The 12,754-nt window shown below is 46.2% G+C and overlaps 1 protein-coding gene across 4 annotated transcripts in view; it reads right to left on the reverse strand.

The window, feature by feature from the left end:
* FAM131A (family with sequence similarity 131 member A) overlaps positions 1–12,754 on the reverse strand; it is a 125,246-nt gene that overhangs the window by 17,274 nt on the left and 95,218 nt on the right. For all 4 annotated transcript variants that reach the window (XM_060240917.1, XM_060240919.1, XM_060240918.1 and 1 more), the window contains one exon: positions 6,603–6,785. In XM_060240917.1, the coding sequence (XP_060096900.1) occupies positions 6,603–6,785 (183 nt within the window). The remainder of the gene's footprint in view (positions 1–6,602; positions 6,786–12,754) is intronic.

Genomic DNA, 12,754 nt, shown 5'->3' on the forward strand with positions numbered 1-12,754 from the left:
GATGGATGGATGGATGGATGGATGGATAGATGGATAGATAGATAGATAGATAGATAGATAGATAGATAGATAGATAGATAGATAGATAGATAGATAGATAGATAGATAGATAGATAGATAGATAGATATAGATATATTGCTTACAGACCATGTGGTCATAAGCAAATGGCAACGAAATACAACATTCGTCGATAATGTCGATTTTACAGATTTCGCAAAATAAGCATTTAGAATCGGCCGCGTGCCCGACGTAAAACATCCTTCCCCGTTTTCTTAAAATCCTCCTCTTGTCGCTTAAATCTGAGCACTCCCAGAAGAAATTTTACAACCCTAACTGGGATGGTTAGATCCCAGCCACCAAGCAAAAGCTGGAGCTTATCTGCCACAGGCAGATCAATATTGGAAATCAATGGGTCGATAAACTGTTTTCTGAAGTAGTTGTACCTTTGGCAAGCAAAAAGCACACGTTCTACAGTTTCAACAGAGCCGGATCCACAACCGCATAATCTCTCAGAATAGGACTTTCTCAGGTCGTGCCCACTAAGAACAGCAGTAGGGAGACTCTAATCTGGAGAAGGGAGGGATGGTAGCTCAGTGGTAGAGCATCTGCTTGGGAAGCAGAAGGTCCCAGGTTCAGTCCCCGGCATCTCCAACTAAAAAGGATCCAGGCAAGTAGGTGTGAAAAACCTCCGCTTGAGACCCTGGAGAGCCGCTGCCAGTATGAGTAGACAATACTGGCTTTGATGGACCGAGGGTCTGATTCAGTAGAAGGCAGCTTCATGTGTTCGTATGAGAACCCGGTTTGATTCCCCACTCCTCCACATGCAGCCAGCTGGGCGACCTTGGGTCAATCTCAGTTCTCTCAGAGCTGTTCTCTCAAGAAGAGTTCTTTCAGAGCTCTCTCAGCCCCACTTTCCTCACAGGGTGTCTGTTGTGAGGAGAGGAAGGGGAGGAGACTGTATATTGCTCAGAGACTATGAGTGAAGGGTGCAGTATAAATCCAGCTCTTCTTTTCCTCCTGCTGATAGGAAACCGAGGTCTCGGTTATGTCCAGGAGGACGCATGGTCTTGAACTTCATTAGCAGTTGCAGTTCTGCATATCACACCTAATCCAATCACTCCTGCTGTTGTCATTTGGCATCTGAAATCACTCCACTTTCCAATATACAGGACAGATGGACTCACATTCTAGCTCAGGGGTATCAAACATGCAGTCTGGGGGCTGAAACAGGCCTCAGGAGGGCTCCTCTCAGGCCCCCGAGCAACTGGCTGTCATCTGCTTCCTTCTCCCTCTCTCTTGCCCCCTTCTTCATCACAGCCTGCTTTGCAAGGCTTGCTCAATTGCACAGAAGCTACAGAGCAAAACCTCTATTTTTTCTACTGGCTGAGGCTCCTCCCTTGGGGGGAAAGGGAGAGCAGTTTAAAAAAAAAAACCCATCATCAATTGTATTTGCCTGTGCCCTTTATAAAGTTTATATCTCCGCTACCAGGAATTACATTTCATGAGACATGGCCCAGCCCGACAAGGACTCATTTATGTCAGATCCAGCCCTCATAACAGTTTGACACCCCTGTTCTAGCTGTATGATGATGATGATATTGGATTTATATCCCTCCCTCCACTCCGAAGAGTCTCCGAGCACTCACAATCTCCTTTATCTTCCTCCCCCACAACAGACACCCTGTGAGGTGGGCAGGGCTGAGAGGGCTCTCCCAGCAGCTGCCCTTTCAAGGACAACCTCTGCCAGAGCTATGGCTGACCCGAGGCCATTCCAGCAGCTGCAAGCGGAGGAGTGGGGAATCAAACCCGGTTCTCCCAGATAAGAGTCCGCACACTTAACCACTACACCAAACTGGTGGGGTTTGATTCCCCACTCCTCCACATGCAGCTGCTGGAATGGCCTTGGGTCAGCCGTAGCTATCGCAGGAGTTGTCCTTGAAAGGGAAGCTGCTGTGAGAGCCCTCTCCAGCCCCACCCACCTCACAGGGTGTCTGTTGTGGAGGAGGAAGGTAAAGGAGATTGTGAGCCGCTCTGAGACTCTTCGGAGTGGAGGGCGGGATATAAAGCCAATATCTTCATCTACCTCACAGGGTGTCTGTTGTGGGGGAGGAAGGGAAAGGAGATTGTGAGCCGCTCTGAGACTCTTCAGAGTGTAGGGCAGGATATAAATCCAATATCTTCATCTTCTTCATTAAACTGTTAAGTAAGCATTGCTAAGAATCCTTAACTGCCTAAATAATTTTTATGCAAACTAGCACAGATTATTCCAAACATTACTATCGAGTAATTACTATCAGGTGCGATCCACAACTAACACGGTAAAAGCAAAGGAAGGTAGAAAAAAGAGAGAAATGAAAAAGTACTCATAAACGGAAAAGAAACCAAAAACAAAACTGAAGAAAAATATTAAAAACTTATAAGCAGAGAAGATCAAGTTATTCTGGGTTGTGTGGTTGAATATTATTTGCTGTAATGAACTCAATAAAAGGAAAACCATTTCTCTGTGAATTTCGAGATATCATTGTCTGAGTTTGAATGTTCGGTGTTTGGGCAACAGCCATGTCAGGAGACAGCCCACGTGTTGGGAGCTTTGGCCACAGGAGGCCATGTCTCAGGGATGCCAACTTCCAGGTGGGACCTGGAGGTCTCCTGGCATTACATCTGCTCTCCAGATGATAGAGGTCAGTTCCTCTGGAGAAGATGGCTCGTTGGAGGGCGGACTCTATGGCATTGTACCCCACTGAGGTCCCTCCCTCACCGAACCCTGCTCTCCTCAGGTTCCACTCTAGGGTTGGCAGCCCTAGGTTAGGAAATCTCTGGAGATTTGGGAGGTTAGGGTTAGAACCTGGGGAGGGCAGAGTTTGGGGAACGGAGGGAGTTCAGCCCTCGAGTCCACCCTCTAAGGCAGCCATTTTCTCCAGGGAAACTGATCTCTGTGGCCTGGAGAGCAGTTGTAATAGCAGATCTCCAGATACCCCCTGGAGATTGGCAACCCCACCCTCCTGCCCCAAATCTCCAGGAATTTTCCAACACAGAGTTGGCAGCCCTATGTCGGGTCCTGGGCCATCTCTGCCACTAGGCAAACTAGGCGATTGCCTAGGGCGCCAGCCTTCTGGGGCGTCGAATTGGGCACACCCCCCCGTGTTATCGGTGCGGGGGGGGGCGTGCCAGAAGGTAGCCTTGCCGAGGGCACCAGACAGTCTACGGCCAGCCCCGGTTGTGCCGTGCCAGCACAGCAAATCCAGGCTTGGCAGAGAGAGGCACTGCAGCCTACCATCGTCGGCAGAACAGGGCGGAGAAAGAAGGGAAGGAACAATTCCCTCTCGGGCTCCGTTTCCCTGGTTCCCGGATCATTTGGTGACTCAGCTGCTGGCCTTGTGCTAGCTGTGTTCTTCCAGGGACGGAGCCAGCCGCTTCCCCCAGCAGGGGCTGCCAAAGAGGTCCCTGCTAGTGGGTAACCAGCCCCCTTTTGGAAGGGACGGTGGCTCAGTGGTAGAGCATCTGCTTGGGAAGCAGAAGGTCCCGGGTTCAATCCCCGGCATCTCCAACTAAAAAGGGTCCAGGCAAATAGGTGTGGAAAACCTCAGCTTGAGACCCTGGAGAGCCTCTGCCAGTCTGAGAAGACAAGACTGACTTGGATGGACCCAGGGTCTGATTCAGTATAAGGTAGCTTCATACGTTCAATATGTTCATCATTCTAGATTGCCATTAGAAGAATAAAGGGGAGGGACGGTGGCTCAGTGGTAGAGCATCTGCTTGGGAAGCAGAAGGTCCCAGGTTCAATCCCTGGCATCTCCAACTAAAAGGGTCCAGGCAAATAGGTGTAGAAAACCTCCGCTTGAGACCCTGGAGAGCCGCTGCCAGTCTGAGTAGACAATACTGACTTGGATGGACCAAAGGTCTGATTCAGTATAAGGCAGCTTCATATGTTCATATGTTCAAAACCCCAGCTGGCCACACAAAGGAAGAGAAAGCCTTCTGATGTGCGCCGAAAAAAGCCAAACCTTGGGGCAACGCAAAGACTTAACCTAAAAGCAGATACAGCAAACCAGGGCACAGTTCTTTTACCCTGGGCTTGCTAATCTCCAGGTGGGGACTGGAGTTTTCCCAGAGTCACCGCTTATCTCCAGACAACAGAGCTCAGTACTGTGGCACTAACGGCTTCATAGAATCGCACAGAATCCTAGAGTTGGAAGGGGCCCTAGTGGCCATCTAGCCCAACCCCCTGCTCAATGCAGGATCAGCCTAAAGCATCCCTAACAAGGGTATGTCCAGCCGTTGCTTAGAGACTGCCCCGCCTTCAAGCAGCCTTGCTAGACAACAGCAGAGGAGTCTTAATTGGGGGGGGGGCAAGCCTGCTTAATGTAAGAGCCACATAGAATAAACACCTTATATTTGAGAGCCACAAGACATTAATGTCAGAGGAAGGAAGGAAGGAAGGAAGGAAGGAAGGAAGGAAGGAAGGAAGGAAGGAAGGAAGGAAGGAAGGAAGGAAGGAAGGAAGGAAGGAAGGAAGGAAGGAAGGAAGGAAGGAAGGAAGGAAAATAAATTGGGGGAGGTGAGGTGGAAAGAAAGCAACTTTAAATGCATTCTCCAAGCCACCAGTTGGCTTGGCATGGATAAGTGATTTCAAGAGAAAATGCCTTCTCCCAAACCACAGTTTGGCCACCCCTGGTCTTAATTAACATAAGAACATAAGAGAAGCCATGTTGGATCAGGCCAAAGACCCATCCAGTCCAGCACTCTGTGTCACACAGTGGCCAAAAAGCCCAGGTGCCATCAGGAGGTCCATCAGTGGGGCCAGGACACTAGAAGTCCTCACACTGTTGCCCCTCCCAAGCACCAAGAATACAGAGCATCACTGCCCCAGACAGAGGGTTCCATCTATACCCTGTGGCTAATAGCCACTGATGGGCCTCTGCTCCATATGTTTATCCAGTCCCCTCTTGAAGCTGTCTTGGCTTGCAGCTGGCACCACTTCCTGAGCCAGTGAATCCCATATGTCAATTAATAAGAAAACCAACTGGGAAATCCAATTCAAATAGATTGGTTCTCATTAACTCCTGCCCATCCCACCATCCCACAAAAGAACCACATCAAGAATGCTGTTTTTTTCTCCTTTCTCCATAAGCTCAGACCTCTGACCCTTCTGAAAATGGCACTCAATGCCGATTGCCCGCTGCCACTCCAAGGCAAGACGGACACAGCACTGGGAATACCACTCTCTTGTCAAGAATCCATGGGGGGTTGGCAGCCTCCCACTGACCAATAAAGCTGATGGGCAGGAGGCTCAGGACAGACAAAAGGAAACCGGAAAGTGATTAGAAGGTGGGATTCTCTGCCAAAGGATGTCATGATGGCCACAGGCATAGACAGCTTGAAAAGGAGATCAGATAGAATCATGTAGTCCATCAGCGGCTCCTAGCCATGGTGACCGAGGGCAGCCTCCACGTTCCAAGGCACTAAGCCTCTGAATCCCAGAGCCAGGAGGCAATGAAGGCCTCAGCCTCTATGCCCTGTTGTTGGTGCTCCAGAGGAACTGGTCAGCTACTTGTGAGATATGATGCTGCACTAGATGAACTATTGGTGGGATCCAGCAGGGCTCTTCCGATGTTCTGATGAAGGTCTCGGCCTCGATGTCCTGTTGCTGGCCATCCAGAGGAACTGGTTGGCCACTGTGTGAGACAGGAGGCTGGACTAGATCAGGGGTGGCCAAACTGCAGAGCCTGGGAGCCACGTGTGGCTCTTTCACACATATTGTGTGGCTCTCGAAGTCCTCAGCACCCCATCGGCTGGCTTGAAGAAGGCATTTCTCACTTTAAATTACTTCTCCAAGCCAAACCAGCCGGCAGCTTGGAGAATGCAATTTAAAGTTAAAGTTGTTTTCTTTCCACCTCTCTCTCTCTCCCTTTCCCTTCCACCATTTCCCTCTATCCCTCCCTTCCGTCTTTCCTCCCTTCCTTCCCGCCTGCCTTGCGGCTCTCAAACATCTGACGTTCATGTCTCTTCAAGCCGGCAGCTTGGAGAATGCATAAAGTTAAAGTTGCTTTCTTTCCCCCTCTCTCTCCCTTTCCCCTCCACCATTTCCCTCTATCCCTCCCTCCCTCCCTTCCCGCCTGCCTGCCTTGTGGCTCTCAAGCATGTGACATTCATGTCTTGTAGCTCTTAAACATCTGATGTTTATTCTACATGGCTTACGTTAAGCAAGTTTGGCCACCCCTGGACTAGATAGACCTCTGGTCTGATCCAGCAGGGCTCTTCTTACGTTCTTATCAGGGGAAGGCCTCAGCCTCTATGCCCTGTTGTTGGCCCTCCAGAGGAACTGGCTGTCCGACGTGTGAGACAAGATGCTGGACAACTGGTCTGACCCAGCAGAGCTCTTCTGATGTCCTCCAGATTACAGAGATCAATTCCCCTGGAGAAAATGGCTGCTTTTGGAGCATACACCATAAGCCATTGTACCCAGCTGACGTACCTCCCCTTCCCATATCCTGCCCCCAAATCTCCAAGGATTCCTCCACCTGGAGTTGGCATCCTTATGGGTTTGCCCCCCCATTAGCCCTTCCCCCCAGCCCGCCCACTTGTCCGTATGGGTTCTCACCTGCGGCAAACCTGGCCTCCTGCTCTCCTTCGCTGAGGTCCGAGTAGGAGTTGAACGTGCTCTCCAGGGCCACCGGGGAGTCCATTGGCTTGCACCACCCCTTCCACTCGATGAGGTGTGCCACCCTGCCCTGCGCCATCGCTGTGGGTTTGGTGACATGGTCTTTCACCACCTGGGAAATACCTTGAAAGAGAACAGGGCAGAGTTAGGGGGCAGTTATGAGCCCACGGATACCCCCCATACTACAAAAAAGCCTCCCCCACCACCACCAAAACAGAATATCCAAAAACAGTCATGGAGCTGAATTATACTGAATTAGACCTTTGGTCTGCCTTACTTATGTTATTATAGAGCACTCCATGAAATTGCTGAGCAGTCGGGTTAGAACGGGTAAGAGGAAGTACTTCTTCACCCAAAGGGTGATCGGCACATGCAATTCACTGCCACAGGAGGTGGTGGCAGCTTCAAGCATAGACAGCTTCAAGAGGGGAATGGATAAACATCTGGAGCAGAAGTCCATCAGTGGCTGTTAGCCACAGTGTATTGTTGGAACTCTCTGTCTGGGGCAGTGATGCTCTGTATTCTTGGTGCTTGGGTGGGGGACACAGTGTTAGACTAGATGGCCTCTATGGCCCCTTCCGACTCTGTGATTAAGAACATAAGAGAAGCCATGTTGGATCAGGTCAATAGCCCAGGCCAATAGCCAACAGTAGCTCTCCAGATGTCTTTTGCCTAGAACTCCCATCAGCCCCAGCCAGCATGGCCAATGGGAGTTGTAGGCAAAAAACATCTGGAGAGCTACTGTTGGCCACCCCTGCAATAGCCCATCCAGTCCAACACTCTGTGTCACACAGTAGTAAAAAAAAAAAAAAAGGTGACATCAGGAGGTCCATCAGTGGGGCCAGGACACTAGAAGCCCTCCCACTGTGCCCGCCACAAGCACAAGAATACAGAGCTCCAGACAGAGAGTTCCATGAGAACATAAGAGAAGCCATGTTGGATCAGGCCAATAGCCCATCCAGTTCAACACTCTGTGTCACTCAGTGGCCAAAGAAACCAGGTGCCATCAGGAGGTCCATCAGTGGGGCCAGGACACTGGAAGCCCTCCCACTGTGCCCCCCAAGCACAAGAATACAGAGCATCACTGCCCCAGACAGAGAGTTCCGTAATAACATAAGAGAAGCCATGTTGGATCAGGCCAATGGCCCATCCAGTTCAACACTCTGTGTCACTCAGTGGCCAAAGAAACCAGGTGCCATCAGGAGGTCCATCAGTGGGGCCAGGACACTAGAAGCCCTCCCACTGTGCCCCCCCCAAGCACAAGAATACAGAGCATCACTGCCCCAGACAGAGAGTTCCAACGATACGCTGTGGCTAATAGCCGCTGATTGACTTCTGTGCTCCATATCCTGTGACTTTGATGGGCCAACGCTCTGATTCAGTAAAAGGTTGTGATGCGATCCCAGAAATAAAACAGATTCTTTTTCGCTTCCGTGACTCATGTGCTTGTTTCACAATGGACTGCTTCTTCCCAGTTTGCCCTGGACCCGAAGAAACAATTATCGAGTTCTGTCCAGGCGATGCACAATTAAGACATCAGTAGTTTTTCTTTTTTTAAAGTCAAAATAGCAAAACTGAGCCTTGCACTTGAAATCTTTCCGCCCACCTGACACTAATTTAACAAATCCTGCAACATGAAAAATCCAGCCTTTGGCATCCCCAGAAAGCATTTGCTCTCCTGGGACGTCACACAGTCAGTTCCAGCGACAGGCAATGGTGTAATAGGTGACAGACAAGCCACAGTTTGCTCATCACCTCTCTGGCTCAGCTCCCATAGCTGGGTAATTATCAAGCACCCAGAGAGGCGGCGATCTCCCATGACCGATGATAGCAGCTTCCCACATCGAGGGTTTTCGAGTCAGGACTTTCACAATCGCCAGAAACCATCTCACGTGAGAACCTGCCTGCTGACAGGCATTCCGCGGGACTGTCAAGCACCCTGTCTGATGCAGCGGCCGGGGGAAAAACGGAGAGTTGAGTTGAAAGAGCTTCTCTGCAACAGGTCTCCAAAGAGTCAAAACTCGTCCTGCTAGAGCCCGCATTGGAGAACTGAGCTGCAGACTTCTTTCAGTTGCAAAAAAAAGGACAAAGGTGTTGGGTGCAATGCTCCCTCTAAGATGTAGTCTTGTGAGCCAAAATTTAGAAAAAACAAACCAGCATTTCCCCTCTTATAGCTCTTATACCTGAGTCCACAGGTTCTGGATAATAATCATAGAATCGTAGAGTTGGAAGGGACCTCCAGGGTCATTAGTCCAACCCCCTGCACAATGCAGGAAACCCACAAATACCTCCCCCTAAATTCGCAGGATCTTCATTGTTGTCAGAGGGCCATCTCTCCCCCTAAATTCACAGGATCTTCATTGCTGTCAGAGGGCCATCTCTACCTCCCTCTAAATTCGCAGGATCTTCATTGCTGTCAGAGGGCCATCTCTACCTCCCCCTAAATTCACAGGATCTTCATTGCTGTCAGAGGGCCATCTCTACCTCCCTCTAAATTCACAGGATCTCCATTGCTGTCAGAGGGCCATCTCTACCTCCCCCTAAATTCACAGGATCTTCATTGCTGTCAGAGGGCCATCTCTACCTCCCTCTAAATTCACAGGATCTTCATTGCTGTCAGAGGGCCATCTCTACCTCCCCCTAAATTCATAGGGTCTTCATTGCTGTCAGAGGGCCATCTCTACCTCCCCCTAAATTCACAGGATCTTCATTGCTGTCAGAGGGCCATCTCTACCTCCCTCTAAATTCACAGGATCTTCATTGCTGTCAGAGGGCCATCTCTACCTCCCCCTAAATTCACAGGATCTTCATTGCTGTCAGAGGGCCATCTCTACCTCCCTCTAAATTCACAGGATCTTCATTGCTGTCAGAGGGCCATCTCTACCTCCCCCTAAATTCACAGGATCTTCATTGCTGTCAGAGGGCCATCTCTACCTCCCTCTAAATTCACAGGATCTTCATTGCTGTCAGAGGGCCATCTCTACCTCCCCCTAAATTCATAGGGTCTTCATTGCTGTCAGAGGGCCATCTCTACCTCCCCCTAAATTCACAGGATCTTCATTGCTGTCAGAGGGCCATCTCTACCTCCCTCTAAATTCACAGGATCTTTTTTTTTTTTTTTTTTTTTGAAGTTCAATTTTTATTAATCCAGCTTACCGTACAGTTCCATCAAGCAAACAAATAAATTTATACAAACAAATCATTTGTCCGGCTTATTAAACTCTACAGACTACCTATGAGGTAACTTGCCTCTACCATCTAAAAAGTTCGAAAGGAGGTGAGACAATGGAACAACCAAAATCAACTATTGACATCCAAATCGATACAATACAGAATCTGTAGCATAAAAATTACCAATAACATTTTGTATTTTAATTATTTTCTAACCATAAATAAACCTTTTTCCATCTTCCTGTTGCTTTCTCTTTTGTGTTTCCCTTGATTATATTTGCTAGTATATCCATTTCAGCTATACTTAAAATTTTTTGAATTATTTCTTCTCTGTCAGGTATGTGTTTCAGTTTCCAATACTGTGCAAATAAAATTCTGGCAGCCGTGATTATATATATTGTAATTAATTCATCCTCTCTTGGCACCGCATCTTTGACTAATGAGAGTAACATAAATTCTGGTTTGAGAGGCAAATTGACCTTCAATATCTCGGCTAAGATTTTATGGATTTCTTTCCAATATTTCTTCGACATATTACATGACCACCATAAATGGAAATATGTTCCTACTGTTAATTCACATTTCCAGCAAATGGGAGAAAATGCTTTATTGATTTTATTAAGTAAGATCGGGGTGATATGCCATCTATAGAAGAGCTTTATAAAATTTTCTCGTAAATTAACTGGCTTTATAATCTTAAAATTGTTCTTCCATATGATTTCCCATTGTTCGAGCGAAATGCTAGACTCAAAATTTTTGGCCCATTTTATCATGACATGCTTAACCGTCTCATCCTCCAGTTTTATGTGCAGAAAATAATTATAAACTTTCTTGATCATTTTACCAGTTCTGGCTGTCATTATAATATCAAAGTCAAAATTTGATTTTGTGAATCCCTTGAGTTTATCCAAATTAAACTTGGCCGCGATTTGAATCATCGTCCACCAGTCTATTGTGAATCCGCTAACCTCCAAATCCTGCTTTTTTCTCATTCTGTCGTTTTCGTCTAAAATTTCAGTATATCTTAATGTTTTGTTCGGGGACCATAATTGTGGATGCAGTGTGGCCTCCACCGGAGATAGCCACCTAGGTGTCTTGTCATAAATTTTCTTTCTTATCTTATGCCATACTTTAAATAAACCTTTTCGGACCAAATGTCTTTGAAAATAAGTTTGTGGTTTTTGAACATACCATAAATTATTATGCCAGCCGGCTTGTAAGTCTACACCCTCAATTGTTAGCAAACGAGTGTCTTCTAGCATGATCCATTCCTGCAACCATGCGGTTGCACATGCCATATGATAAATTTCAAAATCCGGAAGGCCAAGACCTCCATTTTCTTTTACGTCTGTTAAATTTTTCCAGCTAATTCGTGGTTTTTTCCCCTGCCATACAAACTTTTTAGATAGGTGATTCAGCTTAGCAAAAAAATTATCCTTTACGGCAAAATTAGCCGTTTGAAACAAAAATAAAACTTTGGGAAGAATTATCATTTTTAATAAGGCCACACGTCCCATAAATGATATTTTCAAATTTTCCCATTTTTGGAACAGAATAGCTATTTCTTTCAGCAGGGGTTCAAAATTATCTTCATAGATTGTGCTACATTTTGCCGAAATTATTAAACCTAAATATCTTATTTTTCTGGTTCTCTGAAATCCTGACCTCTTTTCCAACTCCATAATATCTAGATCGGACAAATTTTTGGCTAGAAATTTCGATTTATTTATATTAATCTTTAAACCAGCAACCCGGCCATATTCTTCTAAATGCTTTAATACCTGCCCCATTGATTCCACCGGGTTTTGCAGGACAAATAACATGTCATCAGCATAGCTTAACACTTTATAATTTTCTTTTCTGATTTTTATGCCTTCGACTCGCTTATCTTGCCTAACCGTTTGAATTAATATTTCCAAAGTAAAAATAAATAGCAAAGGAGACAAGGGACAACCTTGTCTAGTTCCCTTGCTTAAAGTAATTTTTTCCGTCAAGTCTCCATTGACTATAATCTTTGCATATTGATTATCATAAATAGTACGGATGTTTTTTACAAATTTATCTCCAAAATTAGATTGTTCTAATAACTGCAACATAAAACTCCAATCTGCATTATCAAATGCTTTTTCCGCATCGAGAAACAAAAACGCTAACTTTTTGTCACTATTCAACTCGGCATATTCCAAAAAATTAAAAAGCATTCTGGTATTTGTCCTTAGATGTCTTCCTGGTAAAAACCCTGTTTGGTCGGGGTGTATAATATCCTTTATGATCAATTTCATTCTATTTGCGAGGATTGTAGCATATATTTTGTAATCTATGTTTAATAAAGATATAGGACGATAGTTCGAAATTTCTTCGGCGTCTTTACCTGGCTTTGGGATGAGGACCACATTACTGTAACGCCATGAATCAGGGATAACAGCATTATTCCAAACTTCCTCTAATAAGTCCTTAAATGGATCTATCAAAATTTCCTTAAAAATTATATAATATTCTGGCAGTATACCATCGGGGCCCGCTGCCTTATTACTTTTGATTTTACCCCAGGCTTCTACTACCTCAGCCATAGTTATTGGACCCGACAGTGACTCACTCTGTTCAACTGTTAAATTTATCCTATTTTTATTCCGTATATAGTTTATTTGTTCTTCTTCATTTCTCTCCTCCTTACTATATAATTTTTTAAAAAACTCTTGGGCTATATCTTTCATTTCCTGTAACTTAGAGGTGTTCCGACCATCTTTATCTTGCAATGTTTTAATCATTCTCTTCTCTCTTTCTTTCCTTACCCTATAGGATAACCACTTACCCGGTTTGTTGGCATTGTCAAAAAAATAGGCTTTAGAATATGCTATCTTAGCCTCCATCTGTTCTAAGTGTAATAATTGTATCTTATGCTGTAAGTTTCTTATCTCCGC

The sequence above is a fragment of the Heteronotia binoei genome, chromosome 6, assembly GCF_032191835.1.
Source record: "Heteronotia binoei isolate CCM8104 ecotype False Entrance Well chromosome 6, APGP_CSIRO_Hbin_v1, whole genome shotgun sequence".
NCBI classification, from domain to species: Eukaryota; Metazoa; Chordata; class Lepidosauria; order Squamata; family Gekkonidae; genus Heteronotia; species Heteronotia binoei.